This window comes from Apium graveolens, chromosome 9, assembly GCF_009905375.1.
Source record: "Apium graveolens cultivar Ventura chromosome 9, ASM990537v1, whole genome shotgun sequence".
Taxonomy (NCBI): domain Eukaryota; kingdom Viridiplantae; phylum Streptophyta; class Magnoliopsida; order Apiales; family Apiaceae; genus Apium; species Apium graveolens.
In genome coordinates this window covers 272,774,095-272,793,979 of record NC_133655.1, presented here as the reverse complement: position 1 = coordinate 272,793,979, position 19,885 = coordinate 272,774,095, and the positions used below count along the sequence as shown (strand labels likewise).

At 33.9% G+C, this 19,885-nt stretch overlaps 1 protein-coding gene across 1 annotated transcript; it reads right to left on the bottom strand.

Annotated features, from left to right (window-relative positions):
• Positions 1-18,033: 18,033 nt before the first annotated feature.
• LOC141686353 (uncharacterized) lies at positions 18,034-19,401 on the bottom strand. The gene has a single exon (XM_074491393.1). The coding sequence runs from the start codon at positions 19,399-19,401 to the stop codon at positions 18,034-18,036; it is 1,368 nt and encodes a 455-aa protein (XP_074347494.1).
• Positions 19,402-19,885: the final 484 nt, after the last annotated feature.

Sequence of the window (19,885 nt, the reverse complement as noted above, 5' to 3'; positions counted from 1 at the left end):
AGTCTTTATGCAAGCCCATGGTGTGTGGGATGCTATAGAACCAATGAATCCCAAGGCTGTAATTGAAGACAAGGTGGATAAACGGGCATTGGCTATTATTTATCAAGGTGTTCCTGAGGATTTGTTGTTGTCTATTGTAGATAAGAAGACCTCCAAAGAAGCATGGGAGGCAATTAAAACAGTTCATTTGGGTGCAGACAAGGTGAAGAAGGCAAAAATCCAGACGCTGAAATCTGAATTTGAGGCACTAACCATGAAAGACAGTGAACAACTTGATGAGTTTTGTATGAGATTGAATGGCCTGGTAATGAATATCAGGGCCTTGGGAGAGCAAATTGAAGAAGCTAATGTGGTAAAGAAAATCCTTCGAGATGTACCTACAAAGTTCTTACAGATCGTGTCAGCCATTGAACAATTTGGTGATCTAGAGACAATGTCTGTGGAGGAAACGGTTGGATCCCTGAAGGCTCACGAGGAAAGGTTGCGTGGGCAAAAGGAGAGTGGTGAACAACAACTTCTTTTAACAGAAGAAGAGTGGGCGAAGAGGGAAAGTAAAGATGGGCATCTGCTTCTCACACGGGAGGAGTGGTTAAGAAGAGCATACAAAGCTGGTTCAGGCAGCAACACTGAAGCAAGGGGTAGAGGTTACTGAAGTAAAATACGGTATTACAACTGCGGTGTTTTTGGACATTACCAGTCTGAGTGTCGAAAAGAACGCAGAGAGAGGGAGTCAATAAATGAAGTTAATCTGTCACGAGTTGAAGCTGATGAACCCACGCTCTTACTGGCTGAGTGTGATGATGATAGGAGAAAGATGATTTTGCTGAACGAAACGGGACTGTCTCCAAAGCTCAGCACGGTTGGAAATGACAGATTGAATGAAACCAGCATATGGTACCTTGACAACGGGGCCAGTAACCACATGACTGGCCTGCGTAATATGTCTGAAACGCTTGATGAAACAGTGGCTAGAGAGGTCAAGTTCGGTGATGGATCCAATGTTAAGATACATGGAAAGGGGTCGGTAATATTTACAATAGAGGATGGAAAGAAGTGCATGCTCAGAGAGGTATACTTTATTCCGAACTTATGCAATAATATAATCAGCTTAGGTCAGCTATCAGAAAGTGGTAGTAAAGTACTTATTAAAGGTGAATTCTTGTGGATTTATGATGAGAATGATAAGCTGATCATGAAAGTAAAGAAATCTTCAAACAGATTGTATAAGATGGTTGTTAAAGATAATAGAGATGCATGTTTACTGGAAAAAACAGATGAGACTACCTGGCTGTGGCGCTCACGACTAGGTCATGTAAATTTCCACTATATGTTTCTCATGTCTAGGAAAAGAATGGTGCGAGGTCTGCCTGTCCTTATTTAACCTAAAGATATATGTAAAGGTTGTTTAATGGCCAAGTAAACTAGGTGTCCATTCCCATCTCAGACGGATTTCACTGCAAAGCAACGTTTAGAACTGATATACGGAGATATATGTGGTCCCATCTCACCAACGACTCTCTCTGGTAATAGATATTTTCTACTTTTTGTGGATGATTTCAGTCATGCTATGTGGGTATACATGCTCAAAACAAAAGATGAGGCATTTAGTTACTTCAAGAAGGTTAAGGCATTGGTGGAGAAGGAATCACGCTGTGAAATAAAAGTTTTACGGACAGATAGAAGTGGTGAGTTCTGTTCAATTGAATTCACTAATTTCTATGAACGCAATGGAATTCTCAGGCACTACACAGCGCCATACTCCCTACAACAGAATGGCGTTGTGGAACATCGTAATCGGACTGTGGTAGCTATGGGAATGTGTCTACTAAATGAGAGAAATATGCCATCATACATGTGGGGGGAAGCCATTAGACATGCTGTATATCTTTTGAATCTAGTAGCAATGAAAGCAGTCGAGGGAGCCACACCTTATGAAGCCTGGACAAAGAAGAAGCCTCAGGTCGACCATTGGAGAGTTTTTGGCTGTGTTTGTTATATGAAAGTTCCTAGTGTGCATACAAAGAAGTTAGATAATAGAAGCAGATGTGCTGTACACCTAGGACGGGAAGCAGGAACTAAAGCTTATAGGTTATATGATCCTGATACGAGGACAATACTTGTAAGCAGAGATGTAGTTTTTGATGAGGCGAAGAGTTGGACGTGGAATTAAACAGAAGCAACTGGTAGTGTGGTAACCTCATCATTTGTAGTAACAAGTCATCAGGCTGAAGAAGTTCAGGAGCAGAATTCTGGAGATAGAGAAGAGAAACAAGACGGTGGCATGTTTATGCCTCATTCAGCGATACCAACATCAAGTCACAGCTCGGCTCAATCATCAGGTCAAAGCTCTGTAGAATCAGGCAGGTCAGTTTAGTCACAGCTTGACTTAGACGAGACATATGATGGAAGTGAGCCTCCACGAAACTTCAGGCTCATTAGTAATATCTATAATGAGACTGAGGAGGTGGAACTAGCTGGTGACTTAGCTGATGAGATTTTGTTGGTTAGTATCGATGAACCTGCCTGCTATAACCAAGCAATCAAGGAACATCAATGGAAGAAGGCTATGGACTGTGAGATTGAAGCAATAGAGCAAAATAAAACATGGGAGCTAACAGATTTGCCTCCAGGTCATTGTGCTATAGACTTGAAGTGGGTATATAAAACAAAGAGAGATACCAATGGTGACATTCTGAAACACAAGGCAAGGTTGGTGGCGAAGGGGAATGTGCACAAGTTTGGTGTTGATTTTGAAGAAGTGTTTGCTCTTGTGACGAGAATGGAAACGGTACGCTTATTGCTAGCTATTGCCGCCAAGAACGAGTGGGAGGTACATCATTTAGATGTAAAATCTGCGTTTCTGAATGGCAGATTGTATGAGGAGGTATACGTCAATCAACCTGAAGGTTATGTGGAGAAGGGACAAGAAGGGAAAGTTTACAGATTGTACAAGGCATTGTATGGCCTCCGTCAAGCTCCACGAGCTTGGTATACACAGCTGAACAAATGTCTCGAGAAGCTTGGTTTTGTGAAATGTCCTCTGAAGTATGCTATATATACAAAATGGGAGGGCAGCGAGTCGTTAATTATTGGAGTTTATGTTGACGACTTGATTGTTACAGGCACCAGTGTAAGCAATATTGTTAAATTTAAGAGACAGATGAATCAAGAGTTCAAGATGTCTGATTTGGGTAAATTAAGCTATTATCTTGGCATTGAGGTCGAACAGGGAAAAGGTTTCATTGAACTAAAACATGTGGCATATGCTAAGAAACTTCTTGAAAAAGCTGGTATGTCTGATTGTAATGAAGTAAAGTTTCCAATGGAGCCTAAGTTACAGATGCACAAAGATGAAACTGGAAAATCTGTTAATGCCACTGAATACAAGAGTACTGTAGGTGGATTTCAGTATTTCATACACACCCGTCCAGATATAGCATACACAGTTGGTGTGGTGAGTAGTTTTATGGAGAGGCCTACTACACTTCATCAAGGTGCTGTTAAAAGAATATTGAGATATGTAAAAGGAACCTTAAACTGTGGCTTGGTGTACACAAAAGGTCGAGGAGATTACATGCTGTCTGGGTTTTCCGATAGTGATCTGGCAGGTGATGTAATAGACAGGAAAAGTACTGGAGGTATTGCATTTTACTTGGATGAGTCTTTAATCACTTGGGTCTCTTAGAAATAGAGGTATGTGGCTTTATCGAGTTGTGAGGCTGAATTTATGGATGCTACGTCTACTGGTTGTCAAGGAATATGGTTGCATAGACTTCTTAGCCAAATCTCAGACGTTCAACCTGGACCTGTAGTGATTCATATTGACAATAGGTCTGCCATCGACCTGGCAAGAAATCCTGTGTTCCATGGTCGAAGTAAGCACATAGATGCGTGTTATCATTTTATTCGAGACTGTGTAGAGAAGGGGCTGATCATTATCAAGCATATAAACACTAATCAACAGAGAGCAGATGTTCTGACGAAGCCTATGTCTGTGATCAAGTTCGAAAAGATGCGCGAGTTGTTGGTTGTTAAGAATCTTTAATCATGTTTAGATTAAGGGGGAATATGTTGGATTAATTATTTAATCTAAACATAGGATAGTTTATTTATTTGTTTTTGTTGAATAAGTATGTAAGTTGTTACACAGACGTGGGCATGTTTTAAGAATAGGTCGTGGGTAGTTGAAGTAAAATAGGAGAGTTGGTTCCTGGTTTGTAGGATCAACCTAGTTTAAATTTCTGCATTCTTTCTAAAAGTACAATTACTTCAATTTAGAACGTTTGTTTTCCATTCAATAACAAGTTGAGTTGTTTACTATATTTTGTATCTCTGTTTAAACCTTATAGGCCCTACTGCTTCCCACACGTTATATGCGTGCAAATATACTTGCATTTTCATAGCCCATACAGTATAATTTGTTTTTGTTAGCATTGAGTAGCTAAGTCCAATTTTCCCGTCTTTGCCTTTGCTTGAGTCCGTCATTGTTGTGTGTCTCGGTAGGATATTTCTTTAGGTATTTATAGTGCTCTGATACCTGATGTTAGAACCAAACTGATATGATATGAATCAGAGTAATGATAATCGTTTGAAAAATGCAAGTAGGATTACTTGATATAAACTGAAAGCATTACAAGATAATAAAAAAAATCAGCTAACGTCTATGACTCCTAAAAACCAAGCCACACTCCTGATTTATCTCCATGAACTCCCAACAGACTATTACTAATTCAACGTGTACACACTGATTTATTTAAATCAATATTAAACAAAACAAATAAATAAAACATGTTTAGAATTAAACCCAATAAAACTTTGGACCTAGTAAATGGAACTCTACAATACCCTTTCTGTATTACACATTATTAAATCTACGTCTGTTCTTATTCCGAAATTATTCTTTGCTGTATAATTAGAAAGACAGCTTAAGTTTAGGACTTTCGTATTTCAGTTGTCTTCTAACATATACTTTTTGGTTCTATGTTTAATGTTCCCATATTAGTTTTGGTTTTAAACTTTTTAGTATGAAGAGTGGACATATAAGTGTTAGAAGTTGAAAGTTCTCTGAGTGATTTTCCTTCTGGTCTAAAGATAATTGATTTTTAAAAAGCATTTGCATTTGTGTGTTTGCTATTTTGACGTGACCTTGCTCAATATAAATAATTCTTTGAATTCTATCTAATTTAATTTCCCGTCCTGATCTTATTTAATGCCTTAAGTGTTAGATATTCAACTTGCTATATCCAGAGGCTTTATAAAAGATATTAACTTATAATTTATCCTGTTGTATCTTAAATGCAGAAATGTTATACAAGATATTAACTTATAATTTATACAAGATATGACATCTTGGCTTTACACAAGATATCTACTCTTTTCTGGCATAATTGTGTAGCTAAACCCATACCAATGTTGGAATTGAACATGAAGATGAACCAAACGGGGGACTGCGGTACATGCACGAGTATAGTCCCTGGTGGTGCTCTCCTCAAATATGGGCTCAGATGTGTGAATAGTGGAGAGATGGGAAGTGTTTAAAGAAGCGTTCTACTGCTTCCAGTAATAGGTATGCTTGTGTACCTCAAGGGAAGAAGGTCAAACGTACCTACAAAGGCGACAGTATCACCCAACATATTTGTGTGAAGGTACATATTAATAGTTTTAATATATTTACAGCATTGCAATATATAGAATATCACATGTTTACTTAGCAATAATGAGATTAAATTTTCTATGGGAGTCTCAATCTGAGGGTATTTCTATTCACTGGTTGGATGTGTATGTGGCCACTAGTGACTGCATACAGGAAGCTTGTAAAATAACGGTAATAATTTTAAAAACTTTTAAAGTTTTTATTAAGTTTAACATCAGTTTCTATCATTTTATTAGTTATGCTTAGAGTAAAAGAACCAACATCATCCTATTATTTTAATCATGCATCAATTCTTAAATAAAATTATAGTTATGTTTATACTTAGGCTACATATAATGCATACTCATTTTCTTATAAACATATATTAGGGCAGTGATTTAGTATATTTGTTATCTTAAAAGTTAGTTTTAATGGAGTACTTTTTTGAGTATGAATATAAGTGGAAAGTAAAAATAGTTATGCATATATATAAGTCCGTGTTTAGATAACACAGTGTCATTAATTCAGAAATTTACAACCCACTGCAGAGAGCAGAGTTTACAACTCACAACATATCAAAGGAATTAAATTAATCCGTCAATAGATGGAAATAGATTGAGTGACTACTTACAAAGATTTGGAAGCCTGACAAACCTTAGGAATTTGATCAGGGAAGTAAAATCCCGAGCTTCTTCTTACACAGGAAGGGCATTTAGCAGCATTGCATCTTGATGAGTTAGCTCGTGTAGTGGTTGCGGCAAAATCATCACTTCAGAAGGATAGTGACGAGGTAATCAAACATCTAAATAGATATTGCTGAGTTAGGTAGAGCTATTTCATAGATATTATTATATATGTATAAACATATATGTAGTTAAATTACATGTGTTAAATGCAGGGATGACACCAGCAACATGATGATCAGGATGATGACTTTGGCACATCATAGGATTTTTGAAGTCATTTATATTTCTGAATTATACTTTCGTACTTAGACAATACTTGAACGTATGATTGTGGTTTTCAAGGATTATGCTATTTTCGAGGATTATGTTGTTTAAGATAATATGAAATTTTTATTTTGTTCAATCCGTGTATTCAAATATTTGTATTCGTTGTATTTGTGTTGGGATATTTATTGTACTTAGTACATTTTTTTGTTATAATTGTATTGGTACGAAACATGTTCAAATTTAGAAAAATTGATAAAACAACAAAATTATGTTATTTTAAAATTAAATATCAGCGACCAAATGGTGGTAGCTCATGTTGGTCATTACCAATATCAACTGGAAACTGTACCAAATATTGGTAGAAAATGTTTTACAAATTAGTGACGGAATCCAGTTATTAAAAATTGTCGCGAATGTTGGAGACGTCAGTCGGTCGCTGATACTGGTCCTAAACTATAGCAACAGAGCTAGTCACTAAAATCTGTCACTAATATTTGGGACAAAACATAATAGCCGAAGGTAGTCTCCCCATCAACTACAAAGTGCGGGCACTATTACCGTCTCGGAAATGTTGCCACATGGTTAGACGAAACTGACTAGGATTTACGACTACATGGTAGACATTTTTCTTGTAGTGCTTGGGTCATGCCTTGTTAGCTTTCTTCTTATATTCTTGGACTTTCCACCACTAGACTAAGGTAATTCAAGATCAACCATTATCTTGAGGGTAGGTCTGTAAAATCTATAATTAGGTTGAGATTCATCAGGCACAATGTTATTAATATGGTATGGCATTGGTTGTGCAAACATATTATTCAGGACATGCATGCTATATGGCATTTATGGCATGTTAAATGCAGCATAGTAAGGATTCTGTTCAAATGGCATATTAGGAAATTGTGCAAGTGAATTGTGTGTGTGCATAACAGGCATGGCATGCATAGGTGACATATATATGTAAGGTAAAGTATGAGGTATAAACATGGGTGAATTTATAGCAGACTTGCAGTTAGTAGACAAATAATTAACACTACCACATTCTACACATGTCTTTCCAGGTGTATACTTATTAGGTGTGTAGTTGGGTTTTTTCGTCCCTACTTTCCTATTCCTATTGGTTTTTCTTTTAGATTATGCTTTGACCTCAATCTTTTCCAACCTGTCATTCAATTGCTTCATTGACAGATGTCCTATATTCACTTACCATGCATGCTTAGTTTTGCTTGATTCTCCTGAGATAAAATACTTTATAACTGAACCATATTTCTCATTCAGCTTTGCTAGCTTTTCTTTGTGAGAATTAAATTTCAACAGATGAGCTTTATCTTTCAACGGATAAGCTTCATCACCATTGATTCAACATTCGTTGATAGACCACCAACTAATTATTGATCCAGTTTCTTCTTTTTCTTCTTCCAGGCTGCTTCATAAATAGGTTCAATACCTTGAACTTTGGCAATCTGTACACTAATATCCCTAGAAGATTTCCAGTCTTCAATGATTTCTTGCTCATGTTCAAGTCGCTTTCTCAGAATTTCTTCTTTCTTCAAAGACTCATTTAACTCATCTTTAGCAACTTTATACTGAATTTTCAATTTCTCAAAATCAGGGATTGAGTTTCTAATACAGCATTTCTTTCACTTAAAATTGATTATTCTCTTTAATTTCTTTAGTGAGTGATTTAAGTGTGACACATAAATTATACAATTCAGTAGACATAACATTTATAGAATCATTTCATTCATCTTTAGAAAGTTGTGCAAGATTAGTTGTGATTACCTGGTTGCTAGATGAGCTAACCTCTGTTCCATCTGACTTGGCCATGAGAGCAAGGTTGACATACTTCATGTCTTCATCGGCATCATCTTTATCAGCTGCCTAGTCATTTTCTTCAGTTATAAAAGCTTTTTGTTTTTGTTTGAGCAACTCAAAATATTTTTTTTGTAATCAGCATGACGAAATCTTTTTTTTCTTCAGAATTTGGCCTTCTGCACTTATTATCAAAATGACCACTCAATCCACACTTAAAATATTTGAATTTGGTTTTGTCACCATGTTTCTATTGGACTATTTGCACCTCCAAAATTTGTCTTGAATTTGAGTTTTGCAAATCTCCTAGATAGAAAGAATAGATGCTCATCAATTTCATCCATATCATCTTGACTTGGACAGTCTTCATATTCATCTATCAACCTTTTTCCTTTTCTCATTTCAGACCCGCCTTCACAAACATTCATGCTTGGTATAGGTTTAACAGCTTAAACCTTCATCTTCACCACTCTATCATGATCAGCTACCCATGCCATAGACCCACCTTTCTTCCTTCCTTTCTCTATTATCTTATCTTGTTCCATTTCAAGCTCATAGGTCTTCAATATACCATATAGTCTCTCAAGTGTCAAATCCTTGTACTCTTGTGAATTTTTAAGGCAGACTGTCATTGGCTTTCATTTTTTTTGTAAAGACCTCAGAAATTTAAGGTTGGAATCCTTGGTTTGGTAGATTTTTTCATACAACATTTAACAATTCAATAGTTTTTGAAATCTACTAAAAATGTCACTCAGTGACTCACTATCTTCAAAATAGAAGTGTTCATATTATTGTATGAGAAGTTGCATCTTGTTCTCTCTGATTTGCTCAGTTCCCTCACATAGCACTTGAATATAATCACAAATATCCTTAACCATTTTGTAGTTTATGACATGGTCAAACATGTCTTGATCAAGACCATTGAACATAATGTTCATGGCCTTTTTGTCTTTATGAACTATTTCAATATCTTCATCATTCCATTCTGACTTAGGCTTTGGAATTGCCTACTCATTTCCAGTAGCATCTTTAACATCTATTGCTACTCTTCGAGTAATATGAGGTCCATTTTCTATGCACTTGACATAGCTTTCATCTTGAGAGAGTAGATGAAGGTGCATCTTCACTTTCTAGTGATGATAGTTGTTTTTATCCAGAAGCGGGATCTTCACTCCAACATCCTTCATGTATGTGTTAAGAGATTGCTATGATACCAAGTGTTTTTCTCTAACAATATAACAACAAAATTGCAGACTTTCGCCTTAATGGAATTCTGGTTATTTTTTACTTTTCTCTAAAATCAATTCTTAAATATACAACTGTGTTTGAATATGCAAGAGTACGGATAAAAGATTAAAAATTATTCAAATTACAAAGTAAATAAACAAGATGTTTCACGAATTGACAAGGAAAAAATATGAGCTCTTCATGATAAAATGTTAAATAAGAAAAAAATTTATAGTTGGTCAAAAAGTTCTTCTATTTCATGCTAAACTTATGTAATTTCCTGGAAAATTATGTTCAAGATGGATTGGTCTTTTTACTGTGACTAAGGTTTTTTCTCATGGTGTATTGGAAATAGACAGCCCCGAAATTGGTAAGGTTTTCAAAGTATATGGTCATCTTTTAAAACCTGTTTATGAAGGTCTTAAGATGCATAATTTGGAAGAGGTTATTTTAACACTTCCAATATCTTCAGAAACTTGAATTCACTCACGTCTAGCCAAAGACGTAAAAGAAAGGCGCTTCTGGGAGGCAACCTACTTCAGTTATGTGTTTGTTTTATTCTATTTTATATATGAATTATATGATTACTTTTGGGCATAACCAATTTGTGAGTAAATATGTCAAAATTGAGGGAAGCAAATGTACTAAGGCGTGCACACAGGTAAAAAAAAGAAAAAAAAAGAGAAATTAATATGAAAAACAAAAAAAGACATGTAGCTAGTCTACAACTGGTTCTTTTAGGATTATACACCTATATTGGGTGTATATTTCTCTACATCATTCTCTTTAGAAAAACCGTAGTTTAGAATTCCCATATATGTTTTTTTACTTTTAGCGTAATGAAATTCTCCCTATCACTACAACAAATCGGGGCATTTACGACTGTTTTTTTGAACTGAAATCGTCGTAATTGAGCCATTTATGACGAAAAAAACCGTCGTTTTGGTCGAGTAGTAAGTTCATTTTTTCGTCACAAGATAAAATTGTGTCGCAAGTTAGGAAGTGGGGTCCACACACTCAATAAAATAATAAATGACCTTACGACGGAAAAAAATCGTCGTATGCTACTAACTTATGACGGAAAAATTGTCGGATGTTTCCTTCTGGGACCCACTTCGATGAAATTAAATATAAAACTACGACAAAACTGTACATCGTAAGTTAGTAACTTGCGACGGAAAAACTGTCATATATTAGTGATTTGGATCTAGTTATGACGAAATATGTGATGAACAGCCGTCATAAGTTAGTAACTTTCGACATAAAAAACTGTCACATGTTAAGGATTAGTATCTACTTACGAGGAAATTTGTTATGACCAACCGTCATAAGTTTATATTTCCAGAATAGCCAAATACTGATTTTTCAGTTTCCAGCCATTTTCGGCTTCCAATTTAAATTCAATACCTGCCAAAGTTTAATGCAATAACAAACTCTAAACCTGCCAAAGTCCTAATTTATTCCGACTTTCAATCACAAACTCAGAAACTATAAAACTAATGCTACAAGTCACAATACCATAATGTAACAATAATTTACATTAGTTATACCATAAATCCGTACTAATTCAAATTCAAAAGTAGAAAGGAAACTAGGGTGATGTACAAACACCCACTTAACCAAATTCAGTTTACAAAGACAACTTGGTTATCTTACAAACATTCATTATCAAATACATAAAGCTAAAATTCAACCCCTAATAATCGGACCACCACGAGGGACGTGAGCATAATAAGAACCGGTCATATCATGATCTTCATCAGACGCGGTACTCTTGTCATTGCTATCACCATAATCAGAATCATCTTCGGTAGCTAAGGCCTTCCCCTAAAATATACACTTAAATAAGTTAGAATTTTGTGAACAAATCATTTATTTAGGCAGAATAATTTGTATACAGAGATGTCAGAGAAGTCCATGCACGATACATGCCTCACTAGATATTTCTCTATTCATACAAAAGATTAAAAACTAACTTCATATCTAAAGAAAATTGAAAACATGTATTGTATTGAGCATACTTTGTTTAGGGCAGTGCTAACAAGGTCGCCATATATTTTCCCCTAATAATTACCTAACATTTAAACTGAATTTAACATTTACGATAAATTATAATAACCAAATTCAACATTTAAACCAAATTCAGCTTTCTCCTAAATCTCGAAATAATAAATCTAGAAAAATATATTTTTCTACCTTTTTTTGGTATATTGCTCCAATTTCTTTAAGTCGCATTGGATAATTAATCAAAGTTCTATATCTGTACTTATCTAAGTAATTAAATAATTTAATTATATATAGGGAAATTTCTATTAGATTCTTGGACTTGGTGTATATATTTTCATTTTTGTTACAAGTGTCGTGTATATTAAATCTATGCAGGTAATTACAAAATAACAAGCTCAGAAACCTCCTCATCATGAATGATATATGATTATAGTAATCAATATATTAATACATTTTTTATAATTATAAACATTATGTAAATGGAATAAAGAAGATACCGCTACAAGTAAAAATACAAATAGTTGTTAGTATTTAGCTAGCCATATGACAACAAACAAATACACATTATAATATTACAATCAATATCACTTGGTTAACTTTAGCTTTCTAACTTGTCTCTTGATCAATCAACCACTTTAGTTTTGTAGAGGGGACGTATGATTATTGATTGGTAATTAGTCATTGAAGAGCTAGTAATTAATTGAAGATGAATTATATAGAAACCCATATATCACGATGGGATTGCATGAAACCTAAGACATGCATGGCTATTTACTACGTGGATCTATTATTATTAAGAATGAAGCAAACATAATGCTACATATACATATGAAACTTTGTTTCAAAAGCGAAAACACAACATGAGCCGTGCTGTTACAATAAAAGGATCTCTCCCTAGAACGACTATAAACCAAATATGTATCAATAGCTAGCTACTTTATGCTGCCTACTTAGTTTTGCCATTTGTTGATTAAGTTTAATTAATTGCATGTGCTCCCAAAAATATATATATTTATGCATTGTTTATACGTGACTATTACTTAATGAATCATAATCCTGATTTTTGATAACTCTAATCATATGTCTTGTGGCCTCGTATAAAATTAACACAAGAAATTAGTTTTTTTTTGTTTAGTGAACATTTTAATATAATATTAATATACATTTCATAATTATTAAACAGAGAAATTGTACTTCATTCTATAATTATTGTTGTATATTATTCATATACACATAGCTCCACATTTCTTTAAGCCCCATCGGACAATTAATCATTTTTCAAACTTATGAAATATAAGTTAGCAAATAAAAAACTATTAAAACAAATTTAGAATAATATTTTTGCTGAAGAACAGATTTTGTGTAGATAATTCTGGAATCTTTAATTATGAGCACCATTATTTCTACTGTGATGTTGAAACCAAAATAATATTACACCACTATGTTACTAATATATATTTGTAGATTGTAGAAGCACAATCATGTTGATTTATAGAACCACTGAACCAAGAGTTAAGTGTGAACTCAACATGGATGTTGCAACTCGAAAGGCATATATTTTGACTTGAACCAAGTAACTATTTTTGCAATGCAATGACATACCCGACGACGATCAAATGAACGGGCTCCCGAACTCGCAGGCACTTTCATCGCTGCTCGAGCCTTCTTACCAGCATCAGACTTTTTCTTAAATTATTCGCTTACCCAATACTTAGCTAATCTGGACCAAACACCAGGCTTCATATATGGAGGCCTATGATCTGCATAAGTCCCTCCAACTTCCGCGATCTTGTCGTCAGCCCTTTCCCTATCATTAGCAAGTGTACGACGCATGTTATCCTGCATATACATAAGGTGCATATACATAAGTATGGAAGCCCTTGTCTCATCTTCAGTGGAAAATCTCGAGTCCCATGTGTAGTAGCGCTACAAAAAAAGATATAGTGGAGGGCAAAAGATAAAAGGGAACAACTATAAAATAAACACGATCTAATATATATGCATATAACAAAGGTGTGCGACATACCAAGAACTCATCTATACACTTATTTCCTATCAATTTCTTTAATTCCAACACAACCATCTGGCCAAAACATGCGAATAATTGCCAATAAATTTCGCAACGCCTTTGGACAATCTATCCTGAAATGGAAGAGTATTGAGCAGCAGTATGGTTAATAGGTGATAAATACATATTATAGCTTAAGTTATAGAAGTAAAAATATTAAATCAGCAACTCGAAATCAGTATAATATTCACTGAACATTTAAACTAGCCCACAATGAGTACAACGATTGTTAGAATCATTACGCTATGCAATCAATTTGTGATATAAAGAGAAAGAAAGATCGATTTTTGTTACGAATTGATCACAGCAGCAACTTGAGAATTGAGATGGAGACTTTTACTAAAAAGTAAAAATGGGAAAGAGGTTTATTTTAGGGTTTTGGTTGTAACGACGTCTGTTTTGTTTGTAACGACGACGTATAGAGCATTGGGCGGTCATTTCAATTTTTCCCCAAATTTTAACCGCAAAAACTTACGACGGATTCCGTCATATGTTAACTCATAAAAAAAAGAAAGAGTCGGAATTCGAACATGGGTCTCTAATGAGTTCTAAAATAAGACCAACCACGTATGACACACGATTCTTCCTAACAATTATGAACATGAGTTACATGTATGTTAGTCATTTTGTTTTATAAAATAATATAATTGATCAATATTTAAACAAAGAATAATTTATTATGTTATATAAAAATTTATTTAAATCTTTAAATTTTATTTAGGCTTTACTAACACTAGCTTAAGGCCGTGATTTTCATTTTTATGTTTTATAATTTTATTAAAATTATGTATAAATACTAAATAATGATTGTATAAATATAATTTCTTTATATAGAATTTCAAGTTAAATTGAAATAGTAATAGTATCTGATTGATGAGATCTTATTTATAAATAATAATTTTATAATGTAAATGTTTGTTCTTGATAAGATTCGAACTTGTATGTATCTTTATCAATAATAATATAAATATTCGTTGTTAACGAGATTCGTATCTTTATAAATAATAATATAAATGTTTGTTGTTGACGTGATTCAAACTTGTGGAGTGCATTTTTTTAGTATTTGGATCTAACGGCTCTAATAATTTATGATTCAACATAAAATTTTAATATAATACAATTATTTTGGAATTATGTTAATCATAAAATGTTAAATATCACGACACGACAAACAAATTTATGATAACATAAACTTTTATCATTAGATATTAGTTGACATGTAACTAAAATATTGACATCAATCTTAAATGTTAAAAAAATACTGAATGTAATGTCGTCATTCATGTAATAATTAGTATAATGGCTTTTGATATTGGGTCTTCAGGGTCTATTGGTATATACAAACATTTAGTTCGTAACACATGATAGTTGATTAAATATAATATCTGAATTGGCATAATTTTCTCACATATCCCATTTGCTTAGTAGATTTGTAAGAATAAACAGTGTATGTAAATTCATGAGATAATAATTGTAACATATTTCAATGTAGAATTCCTTGTTTATGTTGTTAAAGTTTAACTAATTATTTTTTTATATTTTAAGATAAAATAAATTAATATATATAATTGAATTGCCCAATATGGGAACCATTAGGAACAATGTACGACGAAATTTGAATTTCGTCGTAATACTAGGTTTATTACAACGGAAAAATTGTCGTAAGTAATCATTTACCTAACTTACGACGATATTGTCGTCGTAAAAATCCATATTAACGACGAAATTCAAATTCCGTCGTAATATACCAAGAATACAGAAATTGCAGACTGCAACTTTTTCCCCTTACTACAATTTATTATCAAAATCTACACCACTAAACCACTCATTTCAAATTAAAAACAGACTGAAAATCATATTATTACAAAATAATAAAACAATCTTAGCAAAGCACGAGTAATCACAAACCTTATATGAAAATCTTAATGAACTAACGGGAAATTCATCTTAACTCTTAAAAATTAGAATTGTGCCTATAATGACAAAATTTATAAATCTCTTTGCACAAACATATCACTTTATATATTATTAAGATTTCCTAACCTTCAAATTCGTAAAAAATTTACGATTACAAAAAAAGTTGAAAAAATGTAAGTAAAAAGGAAAATTCATTTCAATTTATTTAAAATAAAAAATTGCCTAGAACAATAAATCGTCCAATATTTATGCACCAACACATCATATTATATATTTGCAGATTTCCAAACCATCAAATTGGTTAAAAAGTTTGAATAGTAAGAGAAGTTAGTTAAAAAAGTACTAGTAAGCGAAAAATCCATTTTAATTCATTTTAAATTAGGAATATGCCTAAATTGATAAAATTATCAAATTTCTTTCCACAAACATATCACATTACATATTGTTAAGATTTTCAAATCTTCAATTCAGTGAAAAAAGTTAAAAAAATGCAATAAATGGCAAATTCATTTTAATTCATTTAAAATTAAGAAATTTTCCAAGAATGATAAATCATCCAATTTTTTTGCACCAACACATCATATTATATATTTATAAGATTTGCAAAATGTCAAATTGGTTAAAAAGATTGAATAGCAAGAAAAGTTAGTTAAAAATAGTGTTGTGAGCCGAAAATCAATTTTAATTCATTTAAAATTATAAAATTGTCGTTAATGATTAAAAATTCCAATTTTTTTGCACAAACATATTATATTATACATTTAAAATATTTTCAAACCGTCTAAAAAGTTGAAATTCTGAAAAAAGTTAATTAGAAATAATGTTAGTAAACCGAAAATTTATTTAAAATAAAAATATGGCTAGAATTATAAAATCATCTCATTTTGTTATACAAACATATGACATTACATGTTTTCATTCATACAAGAATAGAAATTAGCCTAAAATGATAAAGTTCATTTCTTACTCATCTTCACTTTCAACGTCAATACTATCATAACCATCTTCTTCTTCTTTTTCATCACCTTCCCTTGTATTTTCTTTCTCTTCTTCACTTTCCACTTATTTTGGTTGCTCTCGTTCTTCTTCTTGATCTTCTTCCATTTCATAGTGCGAAAAGTCAACAAATAACGACCTCGAGGAAAAATCTAATGCAATGGTATTTGAGACTTCTTCTTGAAGGGGTTCCACATCAACATCCCATGTTCTTTCACTCAACAATTGAGGTCTACATGTGATGATTGTATGAATATTACTATCGGAATTCTTGACACTAGGAGCATAGTACACTTGTGTGGCTTGACTTGCTAGAATGTAAACATCATTTCCTTTAGGTTTGAATTAAGATCAATTAAAAGCACTCCATTTTTATGTTTCTTTACACCCCTAACATGATCATACCAATGACATCTAAATAAAATCACTTGATTTCCGCCACCATATGTTAGTTTGATAATCTCTTGCAAAGTCCCGTAGTAATTGCTTCCACTATCACCATAACAACTACCCTTCACAAGTACCCCAGAGCTTGATTTTCCTAGGTTGAATGAGTATCCGTTGACCTTGCATCTTTTGTAAGAAAGCACAAACGAAGTTGGGCCTTGCAATAGGTACTGAAATTTTTCGGAGTTATTTTGTACCTGAAATATAATAGTCACAAAAAAAAACAAGTATATAAATATATTTTTGTAATTATACAATTTGTGCATTTGCTGAAATACCTTATTTTGAAACCATATTGTGAAATGTGCCTTTAGCATTGTATCCATCTCCGTATCACTCAATATCAATGTATTACGACTGTGAACCTCTTCTTCGAACATACTGAAAAAAGTAATCATACCGTGTTAGTGAAGAATGTTTCAAAGTTTTAATTATGAATGAAAATTTTTGATTACTTATGTGATATAGAATGCCACTTCATGCATGTTAGTAAGAACATAATGTGCTGCAACATGTAGGGAATCCACATCTAAATGATAACTTGTATATGCTCCGAGAAGCTCTACCGGATATGTAAATACCTCGAGTTTATGTGGTTCACGTGAGCGATTATCAACCACATTACGACCTAGCAAGTTATGCGCTGTCTCAACTCCTGACTTAAAGTACATGGAACAGAAATGTGTCAACTCTTCATGTACATATTTTTCTGTAATGGAACCTTCAACTCGTGGTTTGTTCCCTATTTTTTGTTTCATTCTGCGTTGTAGTCTTTCAATATTATACATCCATCGTGATGGGACAGGGCCACCGAGTCTGCACTCTTCGGGTAGATGAACGGGAAGATGCTCCATTGGATCAAACAAAGCTGGATAGAATTTAGTCTCCAAAGTACAAATGATCCGAACTATGTTTTTTTCCAACTGCCTAATATCTGATGCAAGTAGTGTAGTTGAGCACAAGTCCTTGAAAAAATTTTAAAGATCACAAAGTACTTTGTATATGTCATCTGGAAGAAGTTCACGAAATGCAAAAGATAATATCTTTTGCATAAATACGTTACAATCATGTGACTTCATGCCTTGAAATTTCAACTGAGCTATCTTACAACATCTCTTCAAGTTTGATGAGCAACCATCTGGGAGTTTCAATCGATGTACCCATTTACATAACAATTTCAGCTGATCTCGAGTGAGTTCGTATCTAGCTCTAGGCCTGTGTCTACCATTCATGAATAACTCTTGCATGATGCCCATTGCCTTCAAATCTTCTCTTGATCTTGTGGTATCCTTCGTTTTGGCACTACATATAATAGTATGAAATATGTTGTCAAACACATTTTCCTCTGTGTGCATAACATCGATACGATGACGTAGACGTAATGAATCCCCATATGGTAGATTAAAGAAGCTAGTAATATGTATCCAAGTATGTGAATCACCAAAGCCATCTGCCCTTTCTTTGCTATGTGGTTTCCCTGGTGGTGGAAATGTGATTCCAGCACACATGTTACGGACAATTCGACCTTTTGGTCGACTTCTTAGGCGTTTGTCCAGAAACCCCACATGTAACCCATAAAAGTTGGACTTTCTGTTATGTGGTAGTTGCTTAGCTTTAACTTCACCCATACACACATGACAAGCCATCTTTCCGTGGGTTGACCATCCGCTAACCATACCCAACCCGGGAAAGTCATTGATTGTCCATAACAAGGCTGCCCGCATTATGAAATTGGTCTTCGTACAAGCATCATATGTCTGCACACCAACCTGCCATAAACTAATCAGCTCATCAATCAAAGGCCTAAGATAGACATTCAGATTCCTCCCAGGATCATTCGGCTCAGGTACTAGTAGTATTATGAATATGTATGGATCCTTCATGGACATGGTATGTGGAAGGTTGTACACAAGTAGTACAACAGGCCAAACTGAGTATACAGTACAAGTAGCATTACTGTATGGGGGGAATCCATCAATTGCAAGACCAAGCTTTATCTTACGAATATCCGCTGCAAAATCTGGATAGTTCTTGTCAAACTCTTTCCATTCTTCTCCATATGCAGGGTGACTAAGAACCCCTTCAGTCACAATTTTGTTCTTGTGATACTTCATATGTTGGGCTGTATGGGAAGACATATACAAACGCTGTAGACGAGGAGTGATCTTAAAATATCTTAAAATCTTCCTCGGAATGGTATCACTGCCACCATTAGTTGCATCTTTGTATCGGCTTAACTCACAATACTTACAGTTTTCCAAATCTTTATCATCACCATAGAATAATGTGTAATCATTCTCACATGCATGTATTTTTTCATATCCCAAGCTCAGCTTCTTGACCATCTTCTTGACACCATAATAATTAAAAGGAAGTTTACACCCTTCCAGAAACACATCTCCAAGTAAGAGGAGTAGCTCATCCAAGCCCTTATCACTACATTTATTACAATTCTTCCAATGTAGTAATCTTGTAATAAACTTCAATTACGTGTATTTGGTATTGCCCGGATATATTGGTTCTCCGACATTACTCACATTGTATAAGAATTTAGATGCTTGCTCATTCGACTCCTCGTGAATATTATTGCCATCTCTAATATCTTCTCCTCTAAAGGGATCCCTCAACATCTCAAATTCATCAAATACATCTTCACGATCATTTATTTCTTCATGTCTTGAGCCATCTTCTTTTTCATGATAATGCCATATGGTATAAGTCTCAAGAAACCCGACGACATATAAGTGAAACTCGATATCGGGAATAAGTTGAAAGAGTTGATTGTTACATGTATTACACGAACATCTAATCAAAAGTTCCGGATCATCC